The sequence below is a fragment of the Phodopus roborovskii genome, unplaced genomic scaffold, assembly GCF_943737965.1.
Source record: "Phodopus roborovskii unplaced genomic scaffold, PHOROB, whole genome shotgun sequence".
Lineage (NCBI taxonomy): Eukaryota > Metazoa > Chordata > Mammalia > Rodentia > Cricetidae > Phodopus > Phodopus roborovskii.
In genome coordinates this window covers 13,290,987-13,318,823 of record NW_026125052.1, presented here as the reverse complement: position 1 = coordinate 13,318,823, position 27,837 = coordinate 13,290,987, and the positions used below count along the sequence as shown (strand labels likewise).

At 49.8% G+C, this 27,837-nt stretch overlaps 1 protein-coding gene across 3 annotated transcripts; it reads left to right on the top strand.

Moving 5' to 3' along the window:
• Window positions 1–595: 595 nt before the first annotated feature.
• Pip4k2b (phosphatidylinositol-5-phosphate 4-kinase type 2 beta) lies at window positions 596–25,980 on the top strand. Of its 3 annotated transcripts, none has more exons than XM_051175400.1 (10): window positions 596–615; window positions 12,417–12,514; window positions 14,757–14,853; window positions 17,546–17,698; window positions 19,616–19,762; window positions 21,233–21,271; window positions 21,749–21,862; window positions 23,704–23,962; window positions 24,277–24,380; window positions 25,857–25,980. In XM_051175400.1, exons 1-10 carry the CDS (start codon window positions 613–615, stop codon window positions 25,935–25,937), a joined length of 1,095 nt encoding a protein of 364 aa, XP_051031357.1. In that variant the 5' UTR covers window positions 596–612; the 3' UTR covers window positions 25,938–25,980. The 3 variants fall into 3 exon arrangements, with proteins under 3 accessions (XP_051031357.1, XP_051031340.1, XP_051031349.1); XM_051175383.1 differs by lacking the exon at window positions 596–615 and adding an exon at window positions 1,090–1,343; XM_051175392.1 differs by lacking the exon at window positions 596–615 and adding an exon at window positions 1,092–1,328.
• The last annotated feature ends 1,857 nt before the right edge of the window (window positions 25,981–27,837 follow it).

Below are 27,837 nucleotides of genomic sequence, written 5' to 3'. Positions count from 1 at the left end.
GCCTCCCAAGTGCTGGGACAGACTGTAATTCTTAAAACCCAGTTTTACCCCAGAGAATGTAACATTATTTATTTAATCACTTCATTCTGCTTCTCTGTGTTATGGGTAATTATGGCTTTTTATTTTATTACTTGGTAATAAAGGTTACATTTATTTTTGTAACTGTAAAGAGCGACAGACCACCTGCGCAGTACTGAGTTTTCGTATCCCCTCACAAATGTTGACCTGTGATTTTTGCCGTATACAGAGATCCTTCATCCAAGGATTACGTAATAAATCTTGGGTAGTTTACTCAGATTTCTTGGAGCAAGAATGAGAAGATTATTTGAATAGGCGTCCGTAGGTGCAAGCGGTCTCTAAACTTGACCCTCAGTTTACGGAAGGCCAGGCGGCAGGTGGGTGGGCGCGCGGCCCATTCATAAAACCTGAGATTCCCGGCCGGCTCCTCTGATTGGCCTTGGGGGAAGGGGGCGTGCCCGAGGGTGGAGCGCGCCGTCGGCCCAGGGGAGTGGGAAGATCCACGCTTGGGTGGAGCGAGGGGGCGGTGCCTGGTTTTCCAGGCAGGACTTCCTTTCCCCTGGCCGCGTTATTCCTCTCTCCCCCGGGGTGGGGATGGTATGTCCCAGTGTCCTCGCATGCCGGCCCCTCCACCCCTCCCGAAGCTGTGGCGCTGCCGCCATCTTGGTCCTCAGATTGAGGCAAAGTCAAACCCCGGCTTTAGGAGGGCCCGAGCAAGGAGTCTTTCTTATGGAGTGCCTCAAGGCTGTTTATTCCTCCCTTCCTCGTCCCCGCTCGTGAATACGGCTGGGTCCCTGACGGGCCCGGGGAGGAGGGGTGGGCGGGGCGGCCGCAGGCTGCCCGGGCCGGGCGGTACCATTCCGACGGGGAGGGGAGGTCCGGGAGTAGGTGGGCGGTGCCCCCGGGGGCGGGGTGAGGAACGGGCTGGCCCGCTCCCCGGGGCGGGGTGGGGCGGGGCGGCGAGGGCGGGGCGTAGGGCGGACGGAACCACCGGGGCGGGGTGGGGAGGTAACGGGACGGGCGCGACCATGGCTCCGTGAGGCAGCGGGGGTGGGGATCGGTTCGGGGGAGGCCTGGGGCCGCTTGCAGGTTGCGCTGTCTCCGCCACCCCCCCTTTCGCCGCCACCGCCGCCGCCGCCGCCGCCCCGGGCATGTCGTCCAACTGCACCAGCACCACGGCGGTGGCGGTGGCGCCACTCAGCGCCAGCAAAACCAAGACCAAGAAGAAGCATTTCGTGTGCCAGAAAGTGAAGCTATTCCGGGCCAGCGAGCCGATCCTCAGCGTCCTGATGTGGGGGGTGAACCACACGGTAACCAGCTTCCCCGTGCGTGCCCCTACTCCCGGGCCTCGCCACGCTCGCCCCGCGGGTGACGCCTGCAACCCCTCCGCCGAGCCACTTGCATGCCCGCCCACCCGTGCACGCTGTCCGGCCGGGCGTGCACTCCCCGTTCGCCACGCGAGGCCTGGTGTCCCCATGCTATGCCGTCCCCGTCTCCCCTCTGGCTTCCTGCATCCGAATGCTTGCTCTGTGCAGCCCACGGAGCTCCCAGGGAAGGCCTGGGTGCTGCGACGGTGCCCCTTCTAACCTCAGCCTGCTTGTTGCATGGCTATCCCCCTTGTCCCTTATAGCTGGATGCCAGATTATTGCCCAGTTGACAGGCCAAGTGGCACTGGTTTGCCTGACTATTCCTGTTTGTGGTCTTTTGGTTGGTGTGGCTGCTCAAAGTTTCCCATCCTCTGGGCCTTCTTACCCCTGGCTGTGGAAATCCTCTCTGGGTTTCCTCCTTCTTCATGAAGACATACCAACTGGAGAAGCAGAGGCTTCTCCGAACCACAGACAATTGATTTGGGGCCCCGTGGATTAAGCAGAAGAGTGAACACAAGGCCTGGGAAACTGGTTATAGAAATAATGTGTCCCCTGATTTTCTGTGGTATTCATTCCAAAGACGTTGACTTCTTGTCTATCCCATGGTTTTCCAGGATGTGATAAAGGTGATTGTTGTCCGAGATGAGTGGTCCCCTGGGTCCTGGGTGCTCTGAGATTGTGAGTGTCTCTACCAAGAAGTTGGATGTAGACAGTTGGAGCTGGTTGACTTTGCCTGCTGTGTGTTTGGGGTCTGTCCTCTCCCTTTAGAGCTTGCTCCTTGCCTTCTGACCACCTCTTTGTGAGTCCCTACACTGGGAACAGGCAAGTGAAAGGGCCCCAGGTTTAGAATAAGGGAAATTAAGTGTTGAGTCTTGTGTGAATTTCATTCTTGGGGCTCTCTGGCTGTCCTAAACACTTGAAATTTTAAGTTCAAACAATGACCCAGGGGCCTAGGGTAACAAGACTTCCTTCATCTTCTATTGCTTTGATAGAAGACCCAGAGAAGCCTTTGGCCTGGCCAGTGTGTCAGATCTCTATGTCCCATATAGAAGAGAGTGTGTGTGTGAGGTCCTTGCCGGCCTCTTGGTCTTGGGCAGGTTCCTCTTTCCATGTCATCACTGGGGTTAATGAGTATCCTGGCAGGGTAGTGTGATGCTTGGACCTTGAAAGCTGCTGGAGTTGACAGCGAACAGAGGTTGTTCTTCTTGCTTCCCGCTGCTTCTGGGGTCACCTGACATTGCCAGGGAAACTGGGTCAGCAAAATGTGAACCATATACCCCTTTCTGGAGGTCAGGCCTTGATTTTGAGTGACATCCTGCTTCTGACTAGAAAGCATCTTGTCTGTGCAGAGAGCTGGTAGAAGCCTGAAGGTGGGTAACTTTGGGTCCCTTATTTCACACGTGAGACTGAAGCCTTTGGCAGAGGGTGACTTGACTGGTCACTGTAAAGATACAGTTCCTTGTCCAGCTCCAAGCGCCTCTGTTGGTTAGTGATGGTTCTTCCCCCCTCCCCCCTTGGCTTTTCAAGATGGTTTTCTTGAGTAGTTTAGTCCTGGCTGTCCTGAAACTCACTCTGTACACTAAATTGGCCTCAAACTCACAGAGATCTATCTGCCTGTCTCTTCCTTTCAAGTGCTGGAATTAAAGGTGTACCACCATAACCCTTGGCAGTTTTTGTGAGTGACAGGTCTCTTGTTCCTTTTACTCTCTTAGCCATGACCAAGGTTAGAGGTTTTTCCTAAGGACCTGAGTATGTGCTGGGGAAAGGTGTGTGTGTGTGTGTGTGTGTGTGTGTGTATTCAAGCATGCTTACATGAGTGTGTGTGTATGTGTGTGTGTGTATTCAAGCATGCTTACATGAGTGTGTGTGTCCCTGTACTTGGGTGCAAGCCTGCTGTGCATACCAGTTCCTGGGATGTGTATAGTATTTGGTTTTTTCATGGGCAGGTGATAAGTCTACAAAGATGTGGGCATGTGATGGAAGACTCTGGCAAGTGAACATGGTGGTCACCATTTCCCTTTGCTAACTTTTTAAAATATAATTTATTTTATTTTGTGAGCATTGGTGTGAGGGTGTCAGATCTCATAGAACTAGAGTTACAGACAGTTGTGAGCTGCCATGTGGGTGCTAGGTATTGAACCTGGGTCCTCTGGAAGAGCAGTCAGTGCTTTGAACTGCCGGGTCATCTCTCCAGCCCCTCCCTTTGCTAAAGTTAAGAAAGTTTCATGGGCTAGCTGGAAAAGCATTAACTTTAGGCAAGATCTGCACACGCTGGACATGATGCTCCGGGGGATATGGAACACCACCCTGGACAGGTGAGCTTTGAAGGGCCTACAGCAAGGTGTAGAGGTTGCATGTGAGATAGGTACCCAGAAGGCCATTTCTCCAGCGGATCAGGGCTGCATGGTTCCTGATGTGTTGCTGGCCTGTCTTGAAGGTTCCCTTTCTTTAAAAACTTCCTTTTACACCTCTTTACCACTTCAGATTTCAGATATCACCTTTTCTTCAGTTTTTCAGTTTACCAGTCTCTGAAGCCTTTAGTCCCGCTGGCCTGCCGCTAAAATGGTATATCACATGTGAGAATACATGTCTGTGGCAAAAGCCACTTATTTTCTCCCGAGTCAGTTGGTTTACTTCTGAGTGGGAGAGAAGCCCTTTTAAAAGAACTATTTTGTTTTGTTTGTTTGAGGCATGGTTTCTCTGTAACAGTTCTGACTGTCCTGGAACTCAGATTGTAGACCAGGCTGGCCTTGAACTCATTGAGGTCCCCCTCCCTCTGCCTCTTGAGTGCTGGGACTAAGGGTGTGGGCCATTACTGCCCGGCTTTTGTTTTGTTTTGTTTTTTATAAGAAGCATTTGAACTCAGTGTTGCCATAGAAGTCCCTATATAAGACATGCAGCCCCTGGTCTCTGTGGAGGAAGAGAGGGTAGGAGAGGTTAGACTCGGCAGGGCAGAACCAGTGAGGAAAGAAAAAAACGGTTTTAGTGGATGATGATACAGTTCACAGGGCAGGGTTAGGGAATAGGTACTCACTGTAGAAACACAGAACGGAAGGATGTCCTGCCTGGTGTTTGTTGGCCCCTTAGGAACCACATGTGTAGAGCCTCACCAGGAGGGATAGTAGTAGCAGTTGATGGTAACTCTGTGTCTACTCATTTGAGAAACCGCCAGCTCTTCCCCAGAGTGGCTATACCATTGTACATTTCCACCAGCAGCATGTGACGTAATTGCTCCAGATCTTGTCAACCCTTGTTACTGTCTTTTTTAGCACAGGCATTCTAGTGGGTGTGAAGCAGTATTTCATTGTGGTTTTGATTTGCATTTCTCTGGTAACTGATAGTGTTAAGCATCCATCCATATGCGCTGGCCATTGTATACTTTCTTTGGAGAATGTCTATTAAACCCTTTGTGCATTTAAAAACGAATTGTGCTTATTTATTTGTTTTGCAGTCCTAGGATATGGTTATGAACCCATAGCCTTTTACATTCTAGGCAAGCACTTTTTTTTTTCTTTTTCTTTTTTCTTTTTAACTTTAAGATATAGTCTTATAGCAGGCTTCTGAAGAAAGAGAAGCTTCAAGAAAGGCTAGCAACCCACCAGGAGCAAGCTGGCCTTAAGCTCTGTATGTAGCCTAGGATGGCTTTGAACTGCTGAACCTCCTGCCTCCACCTGAGTGCTAGATTTACACGCATGTACCATTACTCTCAGTTTGATGCAGTACTGGGTATCAAACCCAGGGCCACATAGATGCTAGGCAAGCACTCTGCCGACTGGGTTACATCCTAAGCCCCCTTTCCATTTTTCTTTCTTTCCTTTTTTTTTTCTTAATGGCATCTCACTTAGTTGCACAAGGTGGCCTAAACTTACTGTGTATCCTAGGCAGGCTTGGATCTGCCGGCTTCCTAAGCAGCTGGGAAGTCCCCAGCTCCACAGGGTCCGGTTTATTTTCTTTGGAGCCAGGATCTCACTGTGTGGCATGTAGCCTTCCTGCTCCTTCCTCCCCAGTGCGGAAGTGTGAGCCACCGTGCTGAGCCTTCTCACTCAGCTTGTTTAGCCTCTGCATTATTTATGCTCGTGGCTCATGGAATTAATCATGTGGATAATTCAAAAACCATTTCTGCGAGGAGATGCAACATGCTTGCCTTCCAATTCAGTTTGCTTAGCCTGTTCTTCGAAAGGGTCTGTGTTCCCTGATGCACTTGATGCTGCCTGCCAAAGGGAAAGAATTGGGCTCGGGACCCTGTGATAGTAAAGCAAGCACACCTCTTCTGGGGTCTTTCCTGCTACAGACTGTTAAGTTCCCTTTGTCTGCCAGGTAAGGTTTCTTTGTCTCTTTCTGGTACTTGACGGTTCACAGTCCGGCCATATCCTCATCCTTAACCTTCCCATCCTTCAGACAGGGAGATGCTGGCATAGTTACAACAGTCTTGCTTGTCTCGCCTTCATCCTCAGACCCTAACTCCCTCCTTTTTTTCTGCTTACCCATCCTTCCACTCAACATTTATCAAGCAGCTTTTTAGTTTCAGCCATGTGCTAAGGATTCTCAGCCAAGCAGAGAAGTCAGACATGTAAAGAAATAATTCCTTACCCTGGCCTGTGAGATAGCTAAGCAGGTAAAGGTGTCTGCTGCCAAGCCCGAGGAGGAAAGAGAAAACTGGCTCCTGGTAGAAGTTCTCTGACCTACACACATGCACCTCAGCATTCATGCTAAACAATAAATGAATAAGTAATGCAACTTTTAAAAACTTAACTCTAAATGTGATACAAGATCTACAGAGAACTGCATGGTTAATTGAGCCTGGGGAAGAAGGGAGCCTTTCAAGGCAGAACTGTCGTTTAGGAAGATCTTGGATTATTGTTATGGTCTCTGTCTTTTCCATTCTTTCTACTAGCCTCTTGTTTTGTTTTGTTTTTTCCTTTTCTTCAGACAGGGTTTCTCTGTGTAGCCCTGGCTGTCCTAGAACTAGTTCTGTAGACCAGGATGGCCTTGAACTCACAGAAATTCGCCTATCTCTGCCTACCGAGGGCTGGAATTAAAAGCGTGTGCCACCAACGCCCATATCCTTTTCATTCTTATCGCCCTAATCTATGATCTGAATTGTCGCAATGATTCCATAAATGGTCTTCCTGCACATTTGGGCACACACAAAATAAATAAATGGGGGGGGGGAAGACATAGAAAAGAAAATTCATTAAATATACTGATGTTACAGTCTTAGAGAGCTTCAGCCTGGTATTTAGTCAATAAAAGCAACTGTTACTTTTTTTTTTTTTTTTTTTTTTTTTTTTAAGATTTATTTATTACGTATACAGTGTTCTGCTTGCATGTCTGCCTGCAGCCCAGAAGAGGGCACCAGACCTCATTACAGATGGTCATGAGCCACCATGTGGGTGCTGGGAATTGAACTCAGGACCTCTGGAAGAGCAGCCAGTGCTCTTAACTATTAAGCCATCTCTCCAGCCCCAAGCAACCATTACTTTAATCAATCAATCAGTCAATCTTTTTTGGGGGAATTGGTTGGTTTTTGGAGACGGTTTTTCTGTATAACAGTTATGGCTGTCCTGGAACTCACTCTGTAGATCAAACTGGCCTTGAACTCACAAAATCCTGCCTGCTTCTGCCTCCCAAGTGCTGGGATTAAAGGCATTCATTAATCTTTTATGCTGTTGGATGCTGAACTCAGACCCTTGCACATGCAAGGCAAGTACTCTAATACTGAGCTACATCCCCAACCCCTTTATTTTATTATTTTAGTTTTAGTTTTAAACCTGGATGCCCTGCCACCTGACTCTTTCATTTTATTTTAAAAAATCTATTTATTTATTTAGTTAGACAGTTAGTTATGACCCTGTGTGTGTGTGTGTGTGTGTGTGTGTAGGTCAGAGGACAACTTTGAGGAGTCCTCACACATGAGAATTCCAAGGGTGGAACTCAGGCATCAGGCTTGGTAGTGGGTATCTTTTACCTGCCAATCAGTCTCACTGGCCCCACAGGCCACCCAATCCCAGCCCCTCTTTTTAAACTCTTTGAGACATGTTTTTCTTAACTGCCTACACTGACCTTAAACCTGCTCCAAAGCCCAGTGCAGGCTGGTCTTGAATTCATGATCCCTCCAGTTAGGCCTCCTGAATGGTGAGGACTATGGGCCTACACCACCAGGTCCAGTTGGCTGGTATTTACCAATATTCCTAACATGGTAGATCATTTACTTCTCTTTGCTCTATCACCCCCCTCCCCTTAACCTCTGACCTGTAATGTTGCCCCCTACCCTCCCACGGGTGCCTTCATACTCTTACTTATCCAGAAACATGAGCTGTATTTCAAAACTGAGGCTCGGCACCCACTCCCCCCACCACTTGGAATTGCCTTCTGGTTTGGTTTGTTTGTTTGTTTAGAACTGCCTGGACCTTTTTCAGATGCCACTTGCCCGGATAAGCAGTGCTCCCTTTCCCACTCCAAGGCACACAGTCAGCTGTCCTTTCGTCTGCTTTTTCTTACCCATCTCCCTTTATATACAACACAGTTCCACAGTTCCAGCACTCATCACATTGTTTTTGTTACTTGTCTGTCTTCCCAGCCAAATGGAAAGATGTCTTTTTGTTTGTATATGTTGAGCTTCTGGCATACTCCTGGCCTCAAGTCAATTGAGTAGAAGTTTGACAGAGACTAAGCCAGATCAGGAAAGGTATTGCATGCCAGGCTAAGGAGTTACACCTTTGCCCTGAGGTTGGTGAGGAACCATGGTAAGTTTTTTTGTTTTTTTGTTTTTGTTTGTTTGTTTGTTTGGTTTTGTTTTTGTTTTTTTCCTTTTGACAGGGTTTCTCTGTACTTCTCTGGACCCTGTCCTGGAACTAGCTCTGTAGACCAGGCTGGCCTCAAACTCAAAGAGATCTTCCTGCCTCTGCTTCCCAAGTGCTGTGATCAAAGGCGTGGGCCAGCACCTGCCTGGCTGCTATGGAAGATTTTTAAGCAGAGATGTGACAATCTTATTGTAGGTTCTTCCAGCATCAAAAATTCTTGGCAATGCTGGGAGAGGCTGAGGTGCCCTGTCCCTTAGCCTGATGAGTGAGGGCCAAAGATATGCCCTTAGAACCTTTGTTCTTGTCTCTCCAAGTTCCCACTTAATTGTGTGATAACTGAGAGTCCCTGCCTTGGGTTTGTTTCATGTACCCAGGTTTCTTTTTTCTTTTGTGTATACAATATCCCTCTATCCTTCCTCCTCCTGCCACATCTGCCCATCAAAAAAATAAGATATTGCTATTTCAACAAGTACTGTTCAATTGAAATTGAATAAAGTTCTCTGGGGATATAAAATTTAGCACAACCAAGGTGGGAAAAGTTCCCAGAGTGAATCACCACCTGTATATGTGGCTCCATGGAACCAGAGGTGAGATACTGTTCCCCTTTCTGTTATCTGAGTTTAAAAATGGTTTTATACTCAATAATAAGGATGAAATTGAAACTCACAGCTAGCCAGTTTACAACTGTTTAAACTATGTTACAATAGGAGTTACACAGAGAGCTAGAAGCCTGGTGGTGGTGGCACATGCCTTCAATCCCAGCACTTGGGAGGCAGAGGCAGAGGCAGGCAGATCTTTGTGAGTTTCAGGTCAGCCTCAGAGCAAGTACCAGAACAGCTAAGTCTGTTACATGGAGAAACCCTGTCTCGAAAAACAAAAACAGAGGGCTGGAGAGATGGCCCAGTAGTTAAGAGCACTGGCTGCTTTTATTGAGGACCAGAGTTTGGTCCATAGCTTCTGCCTGGTGGCTCACAACTCCTGTAACTCTAGCCAAATAAGAAGTGGGGGCCGGGAAGTGGTGGTGCATGCCTTAGTCCCAGCATTTGGAAGGCAGAGACAGGAGGATCTCCGTGAGTTCCAGGACAGCCAAGGCTACACAGAAACCCTCTCTGGTACCTCTCTTGCTGGGAACTCCAGTTCTGAGTCCCATTTCTGGCACCCATGATGAGTAGCTTACAGCCACCTGAAGCTCCAGCTCCAGAGGATCTGACACCCTCTTCTGGGCCCCTCGGGCACCTACTCTTACTATGTTCATATCTATACAGACAAACATATATTCACAGTTAAAAATGCAGCCTTTTAAAAGGAGTCAGAGAATGAATGAGTAGTTCCTGTTGGAATAATTCAGCCTGGCCCTGTTAGAATAATCAATCATGGTTAATAGACAATCTTGTCTGGTTCCAGAAGTATTAAGCCTTGGCGTTAGCACTAAGTTTGTATCTTAAACTAATCTGGAATCAGTTGTAGCATTGTCTATAATGTTTGGGAGTAAAGGTATTCTCTGAACTGGAAAAGCCAGAAGTGTACACCAGTGACCTGAGCACGGGAGAAACAGGCAGTACAGTCAAGGTGAGCCTGGTCTACACGTCAGATGCTCAGCCAGCCAGGACTACATACACTGTCTCAGAAAAGAAAAGTCAGAATTATGTGAGTCCTGCACTCAATTTTCTGTATTGCCCTATTTGCTTGTTGGTTGGTGTTTTTTTTGTTTTTTTTTTTTTTTTCCCCTGAGAAGAGGTTTCTCTGTAGCTTTGAAGCTTGTCCTGGAACTCACATTGTAGACCAGGCCGGCCTTGAACTCACAGAGATACGCCTGCCTCTGCCTCCCAAGTGCTGGGACTAAGGTGTGCTTGCTCCTTTGCTTTTAGTGTTTGTTTGTGATGGTCTCTGTCTGACTCCCTCCTGCCTCTGCTTCTCGATGCTGGGACTCCAGGCAAGTCCCTCCACACCCCCTCACTTGTTTTTCAGACTCTTTCTGTGAATCCCAGGGTGGCCTTGAACTCAAGGTCCTCCTGCTTCAGCCTTCTGAGAGTCTATTTCTCTTCTAATTTTCAGAGCAAGGCTTGAAATGCCAGGAAAAGGAAATGGGATAGCCACCATGAATTGTCTCTTACGGCAGAAAACAAGGAAATGGATTGGTGTCCGCTGTGGGCACAGATTTGACAGTCACATTCTCTTGTGAGCACCCTTGCAGTTTACTGTTGAGTACTGGAAGGTGTAGCCAATAAGTCATCACAGAAGGGGATTCTGAGAATCGTGGAACCACCTTTATCAAGGAAATCGGGGCCTACAATAAAACATATTTTGTTTATGTTTTTGTTGTTTGTGTTTTTCAAGACAGCATTTCTCTGTGTAGCTTTGAAGCCTGTCCTGGCACTCACTCTGTAGACCAGGCTGGCCTCGAACTCAGAGATCTGCCTGCCTCTGCTTCCCAGGTGCTGGGATTAAAGGTGTGCACCACCACTGCCCAGGGGAACAGGGGAACCTGTTTCTTATGTCTTTTCACTCCTGGAAACCCCAGCCTACCCAGGCTGTAGTATGTGATTTCTGTGTTTAGATTCCTGTTCTAGAGTTTCATGTAGATGGCATTACTTGAGATGTGCTTTTGTGTCAATTCCAGTCAAGCTTTTGCCAGCTATTTGTTGAATAATTCCCCCCTTACTACTCTCTCTCTCTCTCTCTCTCTCTCCATTTTCCTCAGTTTACGTGTAAGTGCCTCGGGCTTTTCACCAACTCTGGGAAAGTGGTTCATTAACCCATTTAACTTGAAACTTACTCCATCATCCAACATTTCTAAGTAAAAAAAGATTTCGAATAGAAAAGGAAAAGAAAATTAAATGCCAGCTCCCCATTTGTACTCCTGATGGAGTCCTAATGACTATGGGTTATCCCCTTCCTGCCACATGGGGCCTCCTGTGGATAATAGAGGTTCTGCAAAGACAGTATCTGGGAGACACAGGCTGTGCCCCTCACCCCTAGTCCATTAAGTCATGACTAAGGTTTCCTCAGTAAATCCTGGATGCAGTAGATGCATTAGTGGCAACTGGGTTGAGGGTCAAATGCTCTGCCGTGATGGCGGAGGACATCTGTGGCTAATTAGACCACTAATTGGCTAAACGGGATGGGGACATGCAGGCTCTGCCCTCAGCTCTGCACCAATGAGGGGCAGGCCCCTGTCCAGGCCGTGTGTGTGTGTTTTGTGTCTCCTCCATTCCCTATCCGGGCTCTGTTACCTGGGGGTGGGAGTGTTGTGTGTGTGACACTGAGAAGGCTTGTTTGCAGTAGGGGCATCACCCCAACAGTTCATCATGAGCAGGGTATTGCATGGTGAACTGCTCTTGCTTTCATCAGGAGGGTCAGAGTGAGCCAGGGCCCAGGCACCTAACTCCTCAGCTCACTAATTGTGTGTGTGTGTGTGTGTGTGTGTATCCTCAGCTCACTAATTTTGTGTGTGTGTGTGTATTTTTTTTTTTTTTCTGAGACAGATTCTTACTATGAATAGCCTTGGCTAGTATGGAACTCTATGTAGATCAGGCTGGCCTTGAATTCAGAGATAGCCGGTTTCTGCTCTTGAGGTTAAAGGCATGCAGCATTCATCCTGATCCCTTTAAATTTAACTCTTTGCTTTGGAGATACAAGTTACACCCACACAGATCCAGTTTTTTCCTAGCCATGAGCTAATTTCTTGAGTGACCCGAAATTTATATTAAGATAACAAGAGGTTCAATTAGTAGGCACCAAGGTTGTAGGCCATTCATTTATTAATGCATTAATTACAGCCAACAAATATTTATCGAGTAACTATCATATGCAAGTAAGGGTTCCATCATGGAGGCCCCAGAGGTCAACTAGGGAGTCCCCAAAGTCAACTAGGTGCTAGCACAATCAGTAGTCTGGGTTTTACCCCCACCACCAGAAAGAAGAGAAAGATCAGTCATATGCCTTGCTGAAGTCTAGCAGGGCCACAGGGTTTATCAGCATTAACTGCAGTATTTGGGAGACCTGGGGAGCAAGGGAAGCTTTAGGGAACATGTGCCTTTTGAACTTGACCTATCAGGCAGAGGAAACTCTTAACAGGTGGAGGTGAGGCTGGGGATGGATTACTCCAAAGAGCTGAAGGCAGACAGGGAGAGGGAGAACCTGGAGGGGGATGTATGCCACACCGTACATCCTATCTCCAAGGCTGTGGCCCCCTGGCTAAGACCCTCACTTTGGCTTTGCTTTGCAGATCAATGAGCTGAGCAATGTCCCTGTCCCTGTCATGCTAATGCCGGATGACTTCAAAGCTTACAGCAAGATCAAGGTGGACAATCATCTCTTCAATAAGTAAGTGGTCCCCTGGGTGGGTGGGTGGGGGCTTTGTGGACTGCCCTTTGCTTCCTCAAAGCACCTGACATGGTGTCACAAGTACACTTGTTGACAGAGTTGACAAACAGGCCTGGAAAATTCGTTTAGAATGTGATTTCCTCCACGAGTGTCATCTCCTTCCTGTATCAGCCTTCTGCTAGTGTCCCTTGGGGCATGTACCTGGGCCCCAGGTGATTCACCCAAGACCAGCTCAGGAGAAGAGAGCTCTGGGAACTGAGGTAGCTAGTGTGTAGCTGCAGCGGGGACCTATCTTCATCTCCGCTGCTGGGGACGTTGCTGTCCTGCTGGTGGGAACCCACTACCCAAAATAACTCCTCTCTTTTGACTTGGTGGCTTCTTGGACTTCAGACCAATGTCTAGAAGTTGTCTCAAGACATTTTTGGAGACCTTCAAGAGGTCAGCTCTTACCTAGCATGGTTGAGGACTTACTCTAAGCCGTTTTTGTTTGTTATTTTGAAACAAGATCTGTCTATGAAGTACTGACTGGCATGGACTCTCTATGTAGACCAAGCTAGCTTGAAATTAAGTGAACTCCTGCCTCTGCCCCTCAGTGCTAAGAGTACATATATATGTATATTCCAACATTCTGGCCTGAATCTCACTGTGTGACAAGGTTGGCCTCAAACTCTTGGCAGTCCTCCTGAATTACAGATGTGACACACCTGCCTTGTAAGCCTTTTCTTGTTATTACTGCGACTGCCACTTAGAGACAGTATCTTATGCGGCCTAGGTTGGATCTAGTGCGAAGTCTGATCTCAGTGTGGTGCCTTGAACTTTTGATAATCCGCTTGCCTCCACCTCTAAGTGCTGGAGTCATGGCGCTCGCCCCCTCTCCCGGCTTCTAAGCATTTTTGCAGACTTAATTTTACATGTCACCATGGGCCACACCAGAGATCTGCTGGCACTCCCACCAGTCCTCATTCTGCATGTCCCTCCTGGGTCTCCCCACCTCACCAGCTGGGCAGTCAGCCCACCATTTTCAGACTTCCAGCCCTGAGGAAAAGCTTGGTTTCAGAACATCTCCTAGTGGCCTTTCCCTGCCATAGTCGGTAGGAGCATCTTGTTCTAGAAACCATCTGTCTTCGGAACAGCCACCTCCTAAGTGGACTCCTAAAGAATGGTGGGCAGCCCTCAATTCTGGAAGATGAGTTGGTTGTTTGGGGCTCCGGGGGCAGGCATCACACACTTCCCATTCCTGGTGTCCCGTCTCACTCATATTGGTCCAGAACAGGACGCCTGAGCTCTTAACTTTCATCTTTAGTTCCGGATGTAATGTTTGATAGGCAATAGTGCCATTCTAGAAGATGGCTTCTTCTAGGGAGGCTTCAGGAGGAACCATTTGTTTTGACTTTCAGGAAGTCTACATCCTAGAATAGACAGAGGGCCTCAGTCTAGACGGGAGCCCCTTGGGAGAGTTACCATAAAGGAGGAGATGGGGAAGAGCCCTCATTTCTAAATCATTTTCTCTCTTTTTAGAAGTCTAGGCTTGACTGAGGAATGGCATGGCTTCGTAAATCCAGGGCTGGGCTGTAACTCAGTGGTAGAGCACTTGTCTTGCATGGGTGGGGCCCTGGGCTTGATCCCTAGTACCACAAAACCCACAAAGCCACATTCCTAGTCAGCTGACTGAGGACCTCTTCAGTACAAACCAAGTTTGTTTGTCTGAGGTGTCTCTCACTTGCTACCCAGGCTGTTGTGGGACTTACTAGGTAGCCGAGGTTGGCCTTAAACTCCCAGCACCTGAGTTCTGGCACTGCAGGTGAGCACTTGGCTCAGACCACCTTTCCTGTGGCTGTTGACATGCAGGCATGGCTTCTCAGACAGGGGCATCGCCAGGACGTTTCCATGGCAGCATCCATCGCCTTTCAATAAGAGTGATCTCCCAGTGTGTTATGAGGAGCATACACTGGGTCTCACCTCCCAGTGGGTATGCCTTTCTTTTGAAAACTTCAGGACAGCGTACAAAAACCCCAAACAAACCAAGTATACAAATTATAAGTGTACAGTTAGGTGAATTCTTACAGAGATGAGGTGTAAAGTTCTCCCCACCCCAAATCACCTACAGTGTTTGTTGAAAATGCAGATTTTTGAGACCCACTCCCTGAATCTCTGGGGGTGGGGCGGGCACTTTGAAGGGCTGTGGTGTGGTCGCTCAAGGTGAGTAAGGGCTCCTCACAAAGTGTGTGTCTGCTTTCCCCAGGGAAAACCTCCCCAGCCGCTTCAAGTTCAAGGAGTACTGCCCCATGGTGTTCCGAAACCTCAGGGAGAGGTTTGGCATTGATGATCAGGACTACCAGGTACAGGCCTGTTTTGGCACAGCTGGAGGGTTCAGGGATGAGGGGGTCAGGAAGCCACAAGACAGACAGGGGCAGACACAGACAGGGGCAGACTGTCAGTAGTCCCTGGGTGCCTGAGCTACAGCATCTCCCTGCCCAAGCTCACCCCAGTGCCAGCAGTCCAGGACCAGTGGGCCTTTGGGAGTTTCTAAGGACTCCTCCAAGGCTCTTGCTCTGGGGAAGGGGAGGGAGAACCGCAGGAGGGAGGGGCCCTGTGGGTGGGGCTTCATTTCAGTGTGACAGTCCCAGTCTAAGCTGAAGAACCCTCTTCAGAGAGAGAGAGAGAGAGTATGCAAGCAATGAGGCCTGTCACAGCAGGTAAAACAGTTAGAAAAGGAAGACACCTAGTGTAGAGTGACTGCCAAGTAGGATGTCACCTGAGTGTGTCCACTGTCCTCGTGGTGGGACGGGGTAGGCATGGCAGGGTGACTGCAGAGCATGATCCTGTTTTGAAGCCATTGACCCAGAGGGACTATCAGTCAGACTGGCAGAGTGTCACTCCGCAGCCATGGCCCCACACCTTCTCTACCTTGCCCTTCGAGCCCGCTCATTGCTGGCGCACAGCCTGCTAGAGAAGGTGGGAGAGATTGTCTTTGCCCTTAAGCAGTGGGACCATAGCTGACTTTTTCCGTCATCCATGCTGGTGTCACAGCAAGATCAAAAGCAAATGCTAAACCACGGAAAGCGCACAGTAACCTTAGAGAGTTCCGAGAAGTGGGAGCGTCCCCTCCGCCTGCCGGGTCCGGAGGGCTTGCTTGCAGAGTATGTATCCCAATGAGAGGAAAGTGGATGCCAGGCTTAACCCAGGAATGTCCATGACTGGGAAGTCCCGAGGCTCCTCCAGTCCTGCTGCTGGGACCAATCCCTGAGCCCAGACGTAACCTGAATGGGGTCTGTCTGCTTTTCTGAAATGTCTTGCCTTTTTGCTACCCCGTGTTGCTTGGCTCTGTTCCGTCTCCAGTGGTTTGTTCCCTGTCCCCGGGCTGTCTCACCGCCTCTTCTGTCTGTCTGCATCCTGCCTCTAATAGCCTTGCGGGCACGTGACTGTGCTCAAGGCTGAAATAAGGGCAGTGAGTCTGCTGTTCAGCGAGGGGATGCCCAGGGATGGAGAGTCTTGATGCTGCTGGACACAAGGCAACAGAGCTGTGTCTCTCCACCTGGCTTGTTACTACAGGGCGGGGCAGGGAGAGAGGAGAACTCATTTATACAGTCTACCCACCTGTTTTGGATTGGGGACTCATGGGGTGTTCTTTAATTTAGCACCTTTACTGCATAATGCCCAGCAAGTCTTACCTCTTCATATTGCCCCTCTGAAGGCAGGGATGGGCCTCCGAGGATCTTTTGTTCAGTCTTTTTTTTTTTTTTTTTTTTTTTTTTAACTCATTATGGCGCTCTGGCTGTCCTGGAACTTGCTATGTAGACCAGGCTGACCTTGAAGTCACAGAGATCCACCTGCCTCTGTCTCCCAAGTGCTGAGATTAAAGGTGTGTGCCTCCAAACCTGGCCTTTTATCACACCTGACCTTTTTTTATTTTATTTTATTAAGATTGGTTTATTTTTAACTCTGTGTGTGTGTGTGTGTGTGTGTGTGTGTGTGTGTGTGTGTGTGTGTGTGTGTGTGTGTAGAGCGGTATGTGTGTTTGAGTGAGGGTGTCCATTGGAGGTCAGAGGCATTGGATTCTCGTGTAGTCCAGTTGGGAAACTGGAAACCACACTCCAGTTTTCTGTGAGGTCAGTATACAGTCACTGCTGAGCTTCCTCTCCAACCCCTCCAAAGGGTTTTGTGACGTGGTATTAAGTGAGCAAGGAGGACTTCATGAGATTGGGAAAGGGCTGGGCAAGGAGCGTTCCTGCAAGCAGATCCCAGTAACCGGACAGCAGGGACCTCCGAAGTCCCCATGCTCTTGTCTACTCCCCTGCCCCACCTTCTTTGGGCTTCTCTGTCTGACTGTAATGGGGTCTTGAGGAGCACCAGAGAAAGCCCCGGGGGCTCCTAGCCCTGTCTTCTAACATACACAGATGAGCAAGGCCTATACCCGGAAGGCACTGGGAAGAGAGATGAGACCCACTTGTCTCCTTAGGAGGTGTTTTCAAGCGCTGGGATCAATTCATAGAAAAGTGCCCGCTGCTTCCTTCGAATCTTTCCTAAGATTGTTACCTAAGAGACTTGGATGGTCTTCCTGGTCTGTTTCCCCGTGTCCCAAGTAGGGAAACTTAAATGGCTCGCTGGAGGCCACATTGCTTGTGCGGGTCAAGATTGAAACTTGGTCCCCTCGTCCTGAGGCAGCTCTAGTTTTTAGAGCAGCTCTCTGGGTCGGCACAGTCACGTCACCCACAGAGCCTAGTCTGAGGTCAAGGGTAGGAACAACTCTCATCATCTGGAGAAAACTTTAGAGAAGGCTGTGAACATCCCAAGTGAAAAGGGCTTAGGGAAGGTCCACCATGGGGACCTCAGCCTTGGATTTGCTGGCCTTTACCCCATTCAGTCTGTAGGAAAAGATTCAGAGTTGTGGTCAGAACCTTAGGGATGGAGAGGTAGCCTAGCGGTCAGGTGCTTGCCTAGCATGTTCCCCTCTTAGCACCGTGGGAAAGAAAAGGGGGGAAAATACTGTGTTTCTCATCAAAATCAGTTGCTTTCATTTTGATTCCTCAGAACTCGGTGACTCGAAGTGCCCCTATCAACAGTGACAGCCAAGGCAGGTGTGGCACACGTTTCCTCACCACCTACGATCGGCGCTTTGTCATCAAGACCGTGTCAAGTGAGGACGTGGCTGAGATGCACAACATCTTAAAGAAATACCACCAGGTATGGTGAGTCCCAGGCCTGGGCTGTGGAGGATGGGTTGGGAGAGGGGAAGAGAACACTCTGGCCCAGTCCACCGTGGTGATGGCGGGCGCTTCCTCGTGCATTAGTTCCTCTTCTCATTGCTATGGCAAAATACCTGACCGAAACAGTTTAAAGGACAGAAGACCTGGGACCTCTGAGATGGCTCAGCGGGTCAGAGTGTCTGCTACCAAGCCTGTGCTATTGCTGTGCTAACCACCATGATCGAGGCCCCTTATAGTTCCAGACCGTTAGCATTCATGATGGCAGATTTGAGGTGGCAGGCCTGGCAGCTGGGACAGCAGGAAGCCAAGAGGACAAACGGGGAATGGTGTGTGGCTTTCAAACCTTCGCTCCCATCTACCATGACATACTTCCTTCAGCAAGGCCAGACCCCATAACCCTATCCAAATAATGCCGCCAACTGAGGACCATGGATCCAAACAGCTGAGTCTATGAGGGACATTCTCATGCAGACCACCACGTCTGATGACCTGAGTTCAGCCCACATGGTGGAAGGAAAGAACCAGTTCGTAGGCCAGGTGGTGGTGCATACCTTTAGTCCCAGCACTCGGGAGGCAGAGGCAGGCAAATCTTTGTGAGTTCGAGGCCAGCCTGATCTACAAGAGCTAGTTCCAGGACAGGCTCCAAAGCCATAGATAAACCCTGTCTCAAAAAACAAAAACAAAAACAAAAAAACCAAAAACAAAACAAAAAAAGAACCAGTTGGTAAAAGTTGTCCTCTGACTTCTACAAGCATGGAGTGCCTCACAAGAGAAATCAACAAAATGTAATAGAAAAATAATAAGGAGAAGGGGGAAGGCTCTGTTTTGGATGTGGTTTCGGAGAGCTCAGTCCTTTGGCTGAATGCAGGCAGAGCATCCCAGGGCTGGAAGTGTGTAGCAAGGGAAAGCTGTTTATTTCCTGCAGGCTGGAAGCAGAGAAGGGACATGAAGGAAATGGCTGGAGCAAGACACAGCCCCTGAGGACACGCCTCCAGTTACCTACTTCCTCCAGCCATTCCGACCTCTTATCTTTCCCACTTGCCAACAATGTCAATGTCATCAGTAGACTAAATCATTCCTTAGGTCAGGCCCTCATGGTCATATTGGCTCTGGAATTATATCCTCTATCCCCACAGGTGTGTTGTGCTAATCTCTTAGGTGCTTTTTTTTTCTTTTTTTTTTTTTTTAGCTTTGTTTTTTCAAGATAGGGTTGTCTGTGTAGCTCTGGCTGTCCTGGAACTTGCTCTGTAGACCATGCTGGCCTCGAACTCACAGAGATCTGCCTGCCTCTGCCTCCTGAGTGATGATGGGATTAAAGGTGTGCACCACCACCCAGCTCTTAGGTACTTTTTAAAAAATTAATTTGTTTACATGTATGGGTATTTTGCCTACATATATGTATATGCACCGTATGAGTGCCTGGTGCCCAAGAGGCCAGAAAAGAATGTCAGAGCCCTGGAAGTAGAGCTACAGACAATTGTGAGCTGCCATCTGAATCTGGGAAACTGATCCAGGTCCTCTGGAAGAGCAGCCAGTGCTCTTAACCACTGAGCCATCCCTCCCTCAGTCTCTCTTAGATGCTTCTTAATCCAGTTAAGTCACAATCGAAGTTAACACCAGGCAGTGGGAAATGGCAAAGAGAACTTTTCTGGTCTTCAGTGTCACAGCAGAGACCCTGGGTTTGAAACCACATTATAGACAGAGTTGTGGGTCCTTTGGTCACATAGTCAAGTGCTCTTAATCACGGAACTCTCTTTCCAGCCCCTATAGAACCACGAGTCTAGAATTAGAATCTCAGAAAGCATCTTGGTCTGGGAGAGTCCCCATCATTCCAAGTGCTTTCCAGTCCCTTAGCCTTCTCTCTCTCCCCCTCCCTCCCTGTTCTCCATTCTAGTTCATAGTGGAGTGTCATGGCAATACCCTCTTGCCACAGTTCCTGGGCATGTACCGCCTGACTGTGGATGGTGTGGAAACATACATGGTGGTCACCAGGAATGTGTTCAGTCATCGGCTTACTGTACATCGCAAATATGACCTCAAGGTAAAGGGCTCTGTGTTCCCCTGTGTGTCCACTGTTCCTCTGAGGCTAGGAGAGGCTGCTCCTCCAGCTTCATGTGTCGGGAGGGCTGGTGCACACACATTAGTGGGATAAATGACTCTAGAGTTGATGCGCCTAATTATTGTAGGCCAGAGCCTGTTGGAAGTCAAGGTGGTAGTAATAAAGAGATTATTTAAGCCCTAGGTGTACCATATGTGTGTGGCAGTTGGTGCCCGTCAGTTCCTGTCTGTGGGATGTGCACTCAGAGGGCAGCAGAGTGGGGACAGGCTGTGCTGATGCATACACTCTGGCTTTTGTCCAGGCAGCACGAAGTGATAGCACAAATGCATTGCTAGACCCCAAGAAGGATGCCCTTAAGGCTATGAACCAGGGTACTCTGTTCTTGGACCAGGCTTCCTGATTTCTGTCACCTCTCATTGCTGTCCCCTCCCTCTACTGCAGTCACACTCATTTCCTTTGTGACCCCACAGCCCTTCCTGTCCCCCGAGCCAGCATTTCATACATGCTGTCTGAATACTTTCCCTCCCAGTAGCCCAGTACTCCTCCACACCTCCTCCTTCCTCTAACAGAACACTTCCTGCTTCCCTTCTAGAAGTAGGCCTGGCCACTGCCGCCCTCCACGGTCCAGGCCCAGCCCTGTATTTCATGCTTGGAGTGTCTCCTCCCTGTACCACTTAGCACCACTGTGATGAATGCTTTGGCCACTGCTATAAGGAAAGTTCAGGGCGAGTGGGAGCTGAGGTCTCCAGGGCAGTCTTGTTCACTGAGCATCTGCCATGTCTTTTAGTCATAGTCAGCCCAAGAAATGGCTGTTCTGGAATGGCCCATGGCTGCCTTCTGGCTCTAAGACACCAACCAGTCTGTTTCCATTTACTTGCTAACTATATACATATGTATGTATATGTATATGTGTGTGTATGTGTGTATACATACAGATATATCACTGCTAGTGCTTAGTGTACATTTGCATGTTCAGAGAGGCTAGTGAGAGGGCCCAGTGGGTAGAGTGCTTTCTGTGAAAGCATGGGCACGAGGGTTCAGTCCCCACCTCCCAAGTGAAAGCCCGGTGTGGGGTTGTTCACTTCCGATCCCAGGAAGCAGAAACAGGAGGGTCGCTGGGGCTTGCTTGCCCGCCAGTCCAGCTAACTCTGTGAGCTCCAAGTTCAGTAAGAGACACTGTCCCCCCCCCAAAAAAAGGGGGGGCAGAGATCCCAGCACTGGGGAAGCAAGAAAACAGGTCCTGGTGAGTTTTAGGCTAGCCTGATCTACACTGTGAGCTCCAGGGCTACATAGAGAAACCCTGTTTCAAAAAGCCAAAGCAAGCCAAAGGCAGAAAACACCTGATGTGGCCCCTAACACATGTGCATGTATGCTGCATTCCCGTTTGCACACGTGTGTGTCTGTAGAGGGACTTTGCCTCCGTGGGACTTCTGATAGCTTTTGTCCTTCCAGGGCTCTACTGTTGCCAGAGAAGCAAGTGACAAGGAAAAGGTAGGTTGGTGCTGAGCAGGGTTGAAGGGTCGCTTGCAATTGGTAACACCTTCCGTTGGCCGCCTGTCATCTCCCCGCTGTGACCCCCCCCCCCTGCCCCGCTCCCAAACATGCAGTCTGTCACCATGAAATGTCTGTGTCATCAGGTGCCAACCTGTCCTTGGCATGCACGGCATTTTACTGCTTCTGCTGGGATGAAGAAGGCTTCCAGGCCGCAGTCCAGCCTGAATCAGTTACTAGCTCCTCGCCTGCTGACGTAGCCCTGACTCAGCAGGGGAGGATCCTTTGCTTAGTCCTCCTAGTTCTGATGCTGGTCACATTTGCCGTTACTGCCTGTCTCACACCTGAGTCTGTCGGCTCCGGTGCTGTTGCTGAACATCTTGTGTTTGTGTTAAGGGCCCTTCCCCCCTTCCCCACTCCACACACTGACCCCAGCAGAACAGCCTGCTTAACTTGACCATGCTGTTGCTCTCCCAGGCCAAGGATTTGCCAACATTCAAAGATAATGACTTCCTCAATGAAGGGCAGAAGCTGCACGTGGGAGAGGAGAGTAAAAAGAACTTTCTGGAAAAACTGAAGCGGGACGTTGAGGTACTACCTAACTATTGCGTGGTAAATAAGAATCTGGAAAATGGTAGACTGATGGATGTTTATTCGGGGAGAAATCACTTACACCAGAAACAGATGTCTGCCGCAGCCTTCCTTCCCAAGGTTGCCTCCAGATGCTCTCTGTCTCTGACCAGGAAGCAAGAGAGTGAGCTGGGGTCCTGGACCCCAGACCTAGTCCCCCAGGTCACACCTGCACCTGTTCCCACACCCCAATGGCGTTAGTGCGATAGGTGTGGGTGGAGTGGATATCTACTGCATCTAACCATTGTCTTCATCCTGTTCCCAGGTCAGGGTCCTCTTTAACCTTCAGAAAACAGAGCTCATTATTCCCAGGGGTACATTGAACAGGTGGTGGTCTGAAGGGGATCGGTAGTGTCAGCGTGAGTTACACCTCAAGCCTACACAGATGGGCATTCCACAAGGGCATACTGTATTAGGTATTTCTGCCACTGTGATGAAACACCATGACCAAGGCAACTTATAAAAAAAAAGCACGTAATTCCAGGGGGTCATGGCAGCAGAGCAAAGGCGTGGTGGCAGGAACAGCTGAGTGCGCACATCTGCCCACAGACCGGAGGCAGAGAGCACGATGTCATAGGTCTTTTGAAACCTCAAAACACACCTCTACCAACAAGACCCTAATACTCCCTAACCCTTCCCAACAATTCTGTCAAATATGTGGACCCATGTGGCCATTTTCATTCTAACCACCACACACATCATTGTACAGCGGGGCATTTGTAACCCAGTGTGTGTCTTTACTGGTCATGTCACACATGGAGGTCCCCATATGTAGCATTGGAGTGATAGGAAACCAGCTGTCAGGTTCTCCAACCACACATTCCCTGGCTCTGACTCCCTGCTTCCCCAGGGGAGGGTCTAGAATTCTTCCTGGCTCACACGGCTTCTTTTGACCTACAGTGAACAGTGATGGGCTGGAGTTGCCTTTTGGTTTTTATTTATTATTTAGTTTTTAGTTTTTTTGAGACAGGGTTTCTCTGTGTAACCTTGCCCATGCTAGAAATTGCTCAAGGCAGACTGGCCTTGAACTCACAGAGATCCGCTTGTCTCTCTGCCTCTGGAGTGCTGGAATTAAAGGCATGTGCCACCACCTACCAGCTCAGGTAATATTCCGTAACTGTTGAGCCAACTCTTCAGCTTAGTCCCATGTATTAAATACATTTCTTAAAATTCTTTTTTGTTTTGAGGCACTCTCTCTCTCTCTCTGGTGTTGTTGAGACGGGGTAGTGCTGGCTGTCCTGGAACACATTGCATAGACCAAGCTATCCTCAAACTCAGATCTGTCTGCTTCTGTCTCTAGAGTGCTGGGGGGCAAAACTGCATTTTTTCCCCATTTTTTCCTATACCTGGCTGGCAAAAAAATTTCTGAATCCCAGCGTGCCACATTGGCTTAGGACTCAGAAGCAGTTGAGAGCTGTGGCTTGAGAGAAAAATTGCCGGGCTGTACCAATCTTTGCCCAGTGCAGCATGCCTTGTGTCCATCCCCCGAGACGGTTGGTTCCTCTGGCAGTGCGTACTTTGACCTTTGCCCTATGGCCTGTGCCTGTCCAGTTCCTCTTCATCTTGCAGTCACAGCCTTGTCTCTGTCTCCAGGGCGTCCTCTGACCCCACTCACACCCCCTTGTCCTGTTCAGTGGGTGCTGCCCTTAGACACCACACTCACGTGGACAACAGGGTCTTACTGCTGCTCCATTTTGAAGCCTGTATAGAAATGAATTGAAAGGATTGCTTTCTTTCCTCCTGGATGCCACTGCGCCCTCCCATATAACCTTCCCTCCATCTTTCCGTTCTCCCCTCCACAGTTCCTTGCCCAGTTGAAGATCATGGACTACAGTCTACTGGTGGGTATCCACGATGTAGACCGGGCAGAGCAGGAGGAGATGGAGGTGGAGGAGCGAGCAGAGGATGAGGAGTGTGAGAATGACGGAGTGGGCGGCAGCCTGCTCTGCTCCTACGGCACACCGCCAGACAGCCCTGGCAACCTCCTCAGCTTCCCCCGGTTCTTTGGACCAGGCGAGTTCGACCCCTCTGTCGACGTTTACGCCATGAAAAGCCATGAAAGTAAGTAGTAGCTGTGCCTCTGCCCCGCCAGCCCCGAATGCTCCTGCTCAGGTCGGGGTCTGGGGTGTCTGCCTCCTTGCCTCATTCACCGCTGACTTGCCACCTCTGGCCGCCAGGCTTCTATTTAAGGTCACCCTGGGAACTGGGACCTGTGGTTCCTTCTCTCAGGTCTGTGTCACCTCTCAGGCTGGCTTGGGTGATGAGACGTGGTTCATGGGAAGGACAGACCTTTTGTGTTGTTGCTTTGACTGTAAGAAACCTTGTTTCCAGGGGTCATGGGCGTGCCCCAGCCACCTCCTGTCTTCTTCGTGCAGGTGCCCCTAAGAAGGAGGTCTATTTCATGGCCATCATCGATATCCTCACGCCGTATGACGCTAAGAAGAAAGCTGCACATGCTGCCAAAACAGTGAAGCATGGGGTGAGCTCTCAGGCTTTTTTAAGGGCCCAGCCCAACGAGGTTCATCTGTACCCTCCTCAGACTGCCTGGGAGGATGCTGTGGGACCAATAGAGAGAGAGCAGCCTAACTGCCTTCCCTGTGCTCCCTCCCGCCTTCCCTGTGCTCCCTCCCGCCTTCCCTGTGCTCCCTCCCACCTTCCCTGTGCTCCCTCCCGCCTTCCCTGTGTGCTCCCTCCCGCCTTCCCTGTGTGCTCCCTCCCGCCTTCCCTGTGTGCTCCCTCCCGCCTTCCATGTGTTCCCTCCCGCCTTCCCTGTGCTCCCTCCCACCTTCCCTGTGTGCTCCCTCCTGCCTTCCCTGTGCTCCCTACTGCCTTCCCTGTGCTCCCTCCCGCCTTCCCTGTGTGCTCCCTCCCGCCTTCCATGTGTTCCCTCCTGCCTTCCCTGTGCTCCCTACTGCCTTCCCTGTGCTCCCTCCCGTCTTCCCTGTGTGCTCCCTACTGCCTTCCCTGTGTGCTCCCTCCTGCCTTCCCTGTGCTCCCTACTGCCTTCCCTGTGCTCCCTACAGCCTTCCCTGTGCTCCCTACAGCCTTCCCTGTGTGCTCCCTCCTGCCTATCTTTGTGCTCCCTACTTCCTGCCTTTGTACTCTATTCCCTCCCCTAGCCAGGTAATAAACACAACTTGTTTTTCCCTGGAGTTGCCTGGCCTTTGGGCCCAAGCTGCCAGTTCCTTTTCCCCAGGGCTGCTGGGCATGTTGTGCGTCTTGTTAGATAGCCCAGAATAGCCTTGTTTACATTGCTCACACTGCTCCCCACAGGCCAGGCTCTCTGTGGGCTAGTAGCTACTCTTCTCCACATATTGCCCCGCACAGAGGCCAGGGCTTTTGTGTCACCTCCACATGGCCTTTCTACTACGTCAGTGGGAACACCAGTCAGAGAAGTGGGCCCAGGAGAGCTTTGACATGGCACTTCCTGAGGTGACCTGCCCAGTGTGGTGATCCTTGATGCTGAATAACAGGCTCATGGACTAATGACACATCCGTGCTGGGGATACTGAGGCAGGAAGTCTATGTAAGTCAAGGTTAGCATGGGCCACACATCCAAAACTATCTTTAGAAAAAATGTTTCTTGTCTAAGACAATGGTTCTCAGCCTGGGGGTTGCAACCACTTTGGAGATCACGTATCAGATATTTACACTATCATTCATAACAGTAGCAAAATTATAGTTATGAAATAGCAATGAAATAATTTGTGGTTGGGCATCACCACAACAGGAGGAACTGTATTAAAGGGAAGATTGGAAACCACTGATCTAAGATTGTTTTTTCTTGTTGTTTGCTTTTTGTTAAAAAAAAAAAAAAAAAAGGAAGGAAGAAAGAGAGAGAGAAAGATAAACAAATAGAAAGGCTCCAGAAGAGTCGGTACCTCTCAGTTGTTGCCTCCTGGTCTTCTGGTTAAGTTTGAAGATATGATGCATGTCCGTATCTTGTGTGTTTCAGGCAGGGGCTGAAATCTCCACTGTGAACCCGGAGCAGTACTCCAAACGCTTCAATGAGTTCATGTCCAACATCCTGACGTAGTCATCTCTACCTTCTGCCAGGGCCAGATTGCTGGACAAGGGGGTCGGGGATCGGGAGAGGGAAAGGGTGTATTTGGGCTAGAAGGGAGGGTGGGGAGCAGGGGGGGGTCAAGAGGGCTTTAGGAAAGGGAATGCAGCCTGTGACACAGAGCAAGCCTAGCAGGGAGGGAGGGGACGTGCTGCTCACAGGATGTAGCCTTACTTCCTGCACCCTTGTATACCCCTTTTGTCCCTGGTCAAAATGGGGTTCCCTCTTTGGCATCTTGTAACCTTTGACGACACCTTGGGGCTAGAGATGACTTTTGTGGGTTTGTGTGGGTTTGTTTCTTAAATTCACTGCTCCAGGTTTGCTATTTATACTGCTCTGTGTCATCACCCCAGCCACCTTCCCTATCCTACCAGGCCCTCAGCTCCCTTCAGTTAAGACTGGCAGAAGGGCCATACACAGCAGTTGCTCTGACACTCTGCGAGGAGGTCAGCCACCTCAGTCAGCCATGTCTCGCTCTCACCTAGAAGGACTTTTTAATTTCCTGGAGTATTGTGCATAGTTCCCTCCATGTTTCCACCTTGGATCCACGTGAAGTGTTACAGTCACTCCTCCACCCTGTCCTCCCCCGCAGAAGAACATGGCAGGTTGACCCCCGCGTCTTGGACCAGTCAGAGGCCTCAGAGGGGAACAGGTTCATCTTCATGAGATGGTGAGTGACCGGAAAGAAGCTGGGCCCTCAGACAGCTGGTTCTCAAAGAACCCAGCGCGCTCCCCGCAGCCACCTGCGCCTCTGACCTGGAATTTCGATGTCTATCAAGCCTGCCTCCCACTGGCTCAAGGGGAACTAGGAAGCGTCTCACATTTATCAGGACCCGTGTTTTAATGGCTGTTTCCCTTTGGGAAAAATCCCAGAAACTAAGATGTGTCAAACGGGGTCGTGTGCATCATCCATATCCTAACTCCTGGTCTCTTTGTGCAGTCTTCTGTAACCTGCATGTGGTCAGGGGCTGAGCCCTAAGTACCCGGGTGCTCACTGCAGAGACACCACTCCAAGCCCTGGCCTACTGTGTAGGTGTCTGGCCCCCTGTGCCTGTGACTTCTCACCTGGACAGCTTCAGCCAGCAAGGTGCTCCACCCAAGGTTGCTTGAGTCACTTGAGGATGTGACCCAGGAAAGCCTACTTGGAGGCCAGTTGTGGGGCTTGACCCATCCCCAGCCTCAGGGCTGATTTCCTTGTCACCCTCTCACCCTTTCTGAACTTGGGATCTGTCGACAGGCCTTCTGGGAAAGAGCCACACCCTGCAGCCTCCTTCAGGATCCCGGCCCAGGGCCTCAGAAGGGAGCTAAACAAGGCATTCTGATGCCACCAGAGCAACTGGTGGCCAGGAAGAAAAATGGCCCTGTTGGCCTTCACTGGGAGAGGTGCATTCCTACCTCCTCCCAAGCCCTCAGAAGGAATCAGGAATTTAGGATGAGATGGAAAATGTGTAGATAACCCCAAAGATGTGAAGTGAGTTTGTGGAACTATCTCCGGCGAATATAGATGATTTCCTGTGATGACTGCCTCCCAAACTAGCTGAGCTCAGCTTTGGGAGCTAGAGCCATTGTGCGGTGTCCTCTCTACCCAGCACTAAGAAAGGAAGCAAGATGACCATCTGGGCTTCTTTCTCTAGGGCCACCACATTGGGTAGAAGCCCTTGGTAAGGCAGGTGGGGGCCACACTCCTTCCCAAGAAGAGTATTCATGAGGTTCTGGGGGCAGAGCCGTCAGGGTCTTGGGGGAGTACTCGGAACCACGTGGTTCATGGAGAAATGTTTTTAACTTAGGAGAGGATTATATAGGAATAATGTCTGGACGTGATTCCCCCACTCCACAATCAAGAGTGAAAAATCTGGATTTGCTCCCAGGAGCC

Bases quoted from the DNA above. Each gene is read 5' to 3' on its own strand.
- Pip4k2b (XM_051175383.1), top strand. From the start codon at position 1,170: ATGTCGTCCAACTGCACCAGCACCACGGCGGTGGCGGTGGCGCCACTC. The intron at 17,699-19,615 runs GTATGGTGAGTC...TCTCCATTCTAG, and splicing joins TCTTAAAGAAATACCACCAG to TTCATAGTGGAGTGTCATGG. The intron at 21,272-21,748 runs GTAGGTTGGTGC...TTGCTCTCCCAG, and splicing joins AAGCAAGTGACAAGGAAAAG to GCCAAGGATTTGCCAACATT.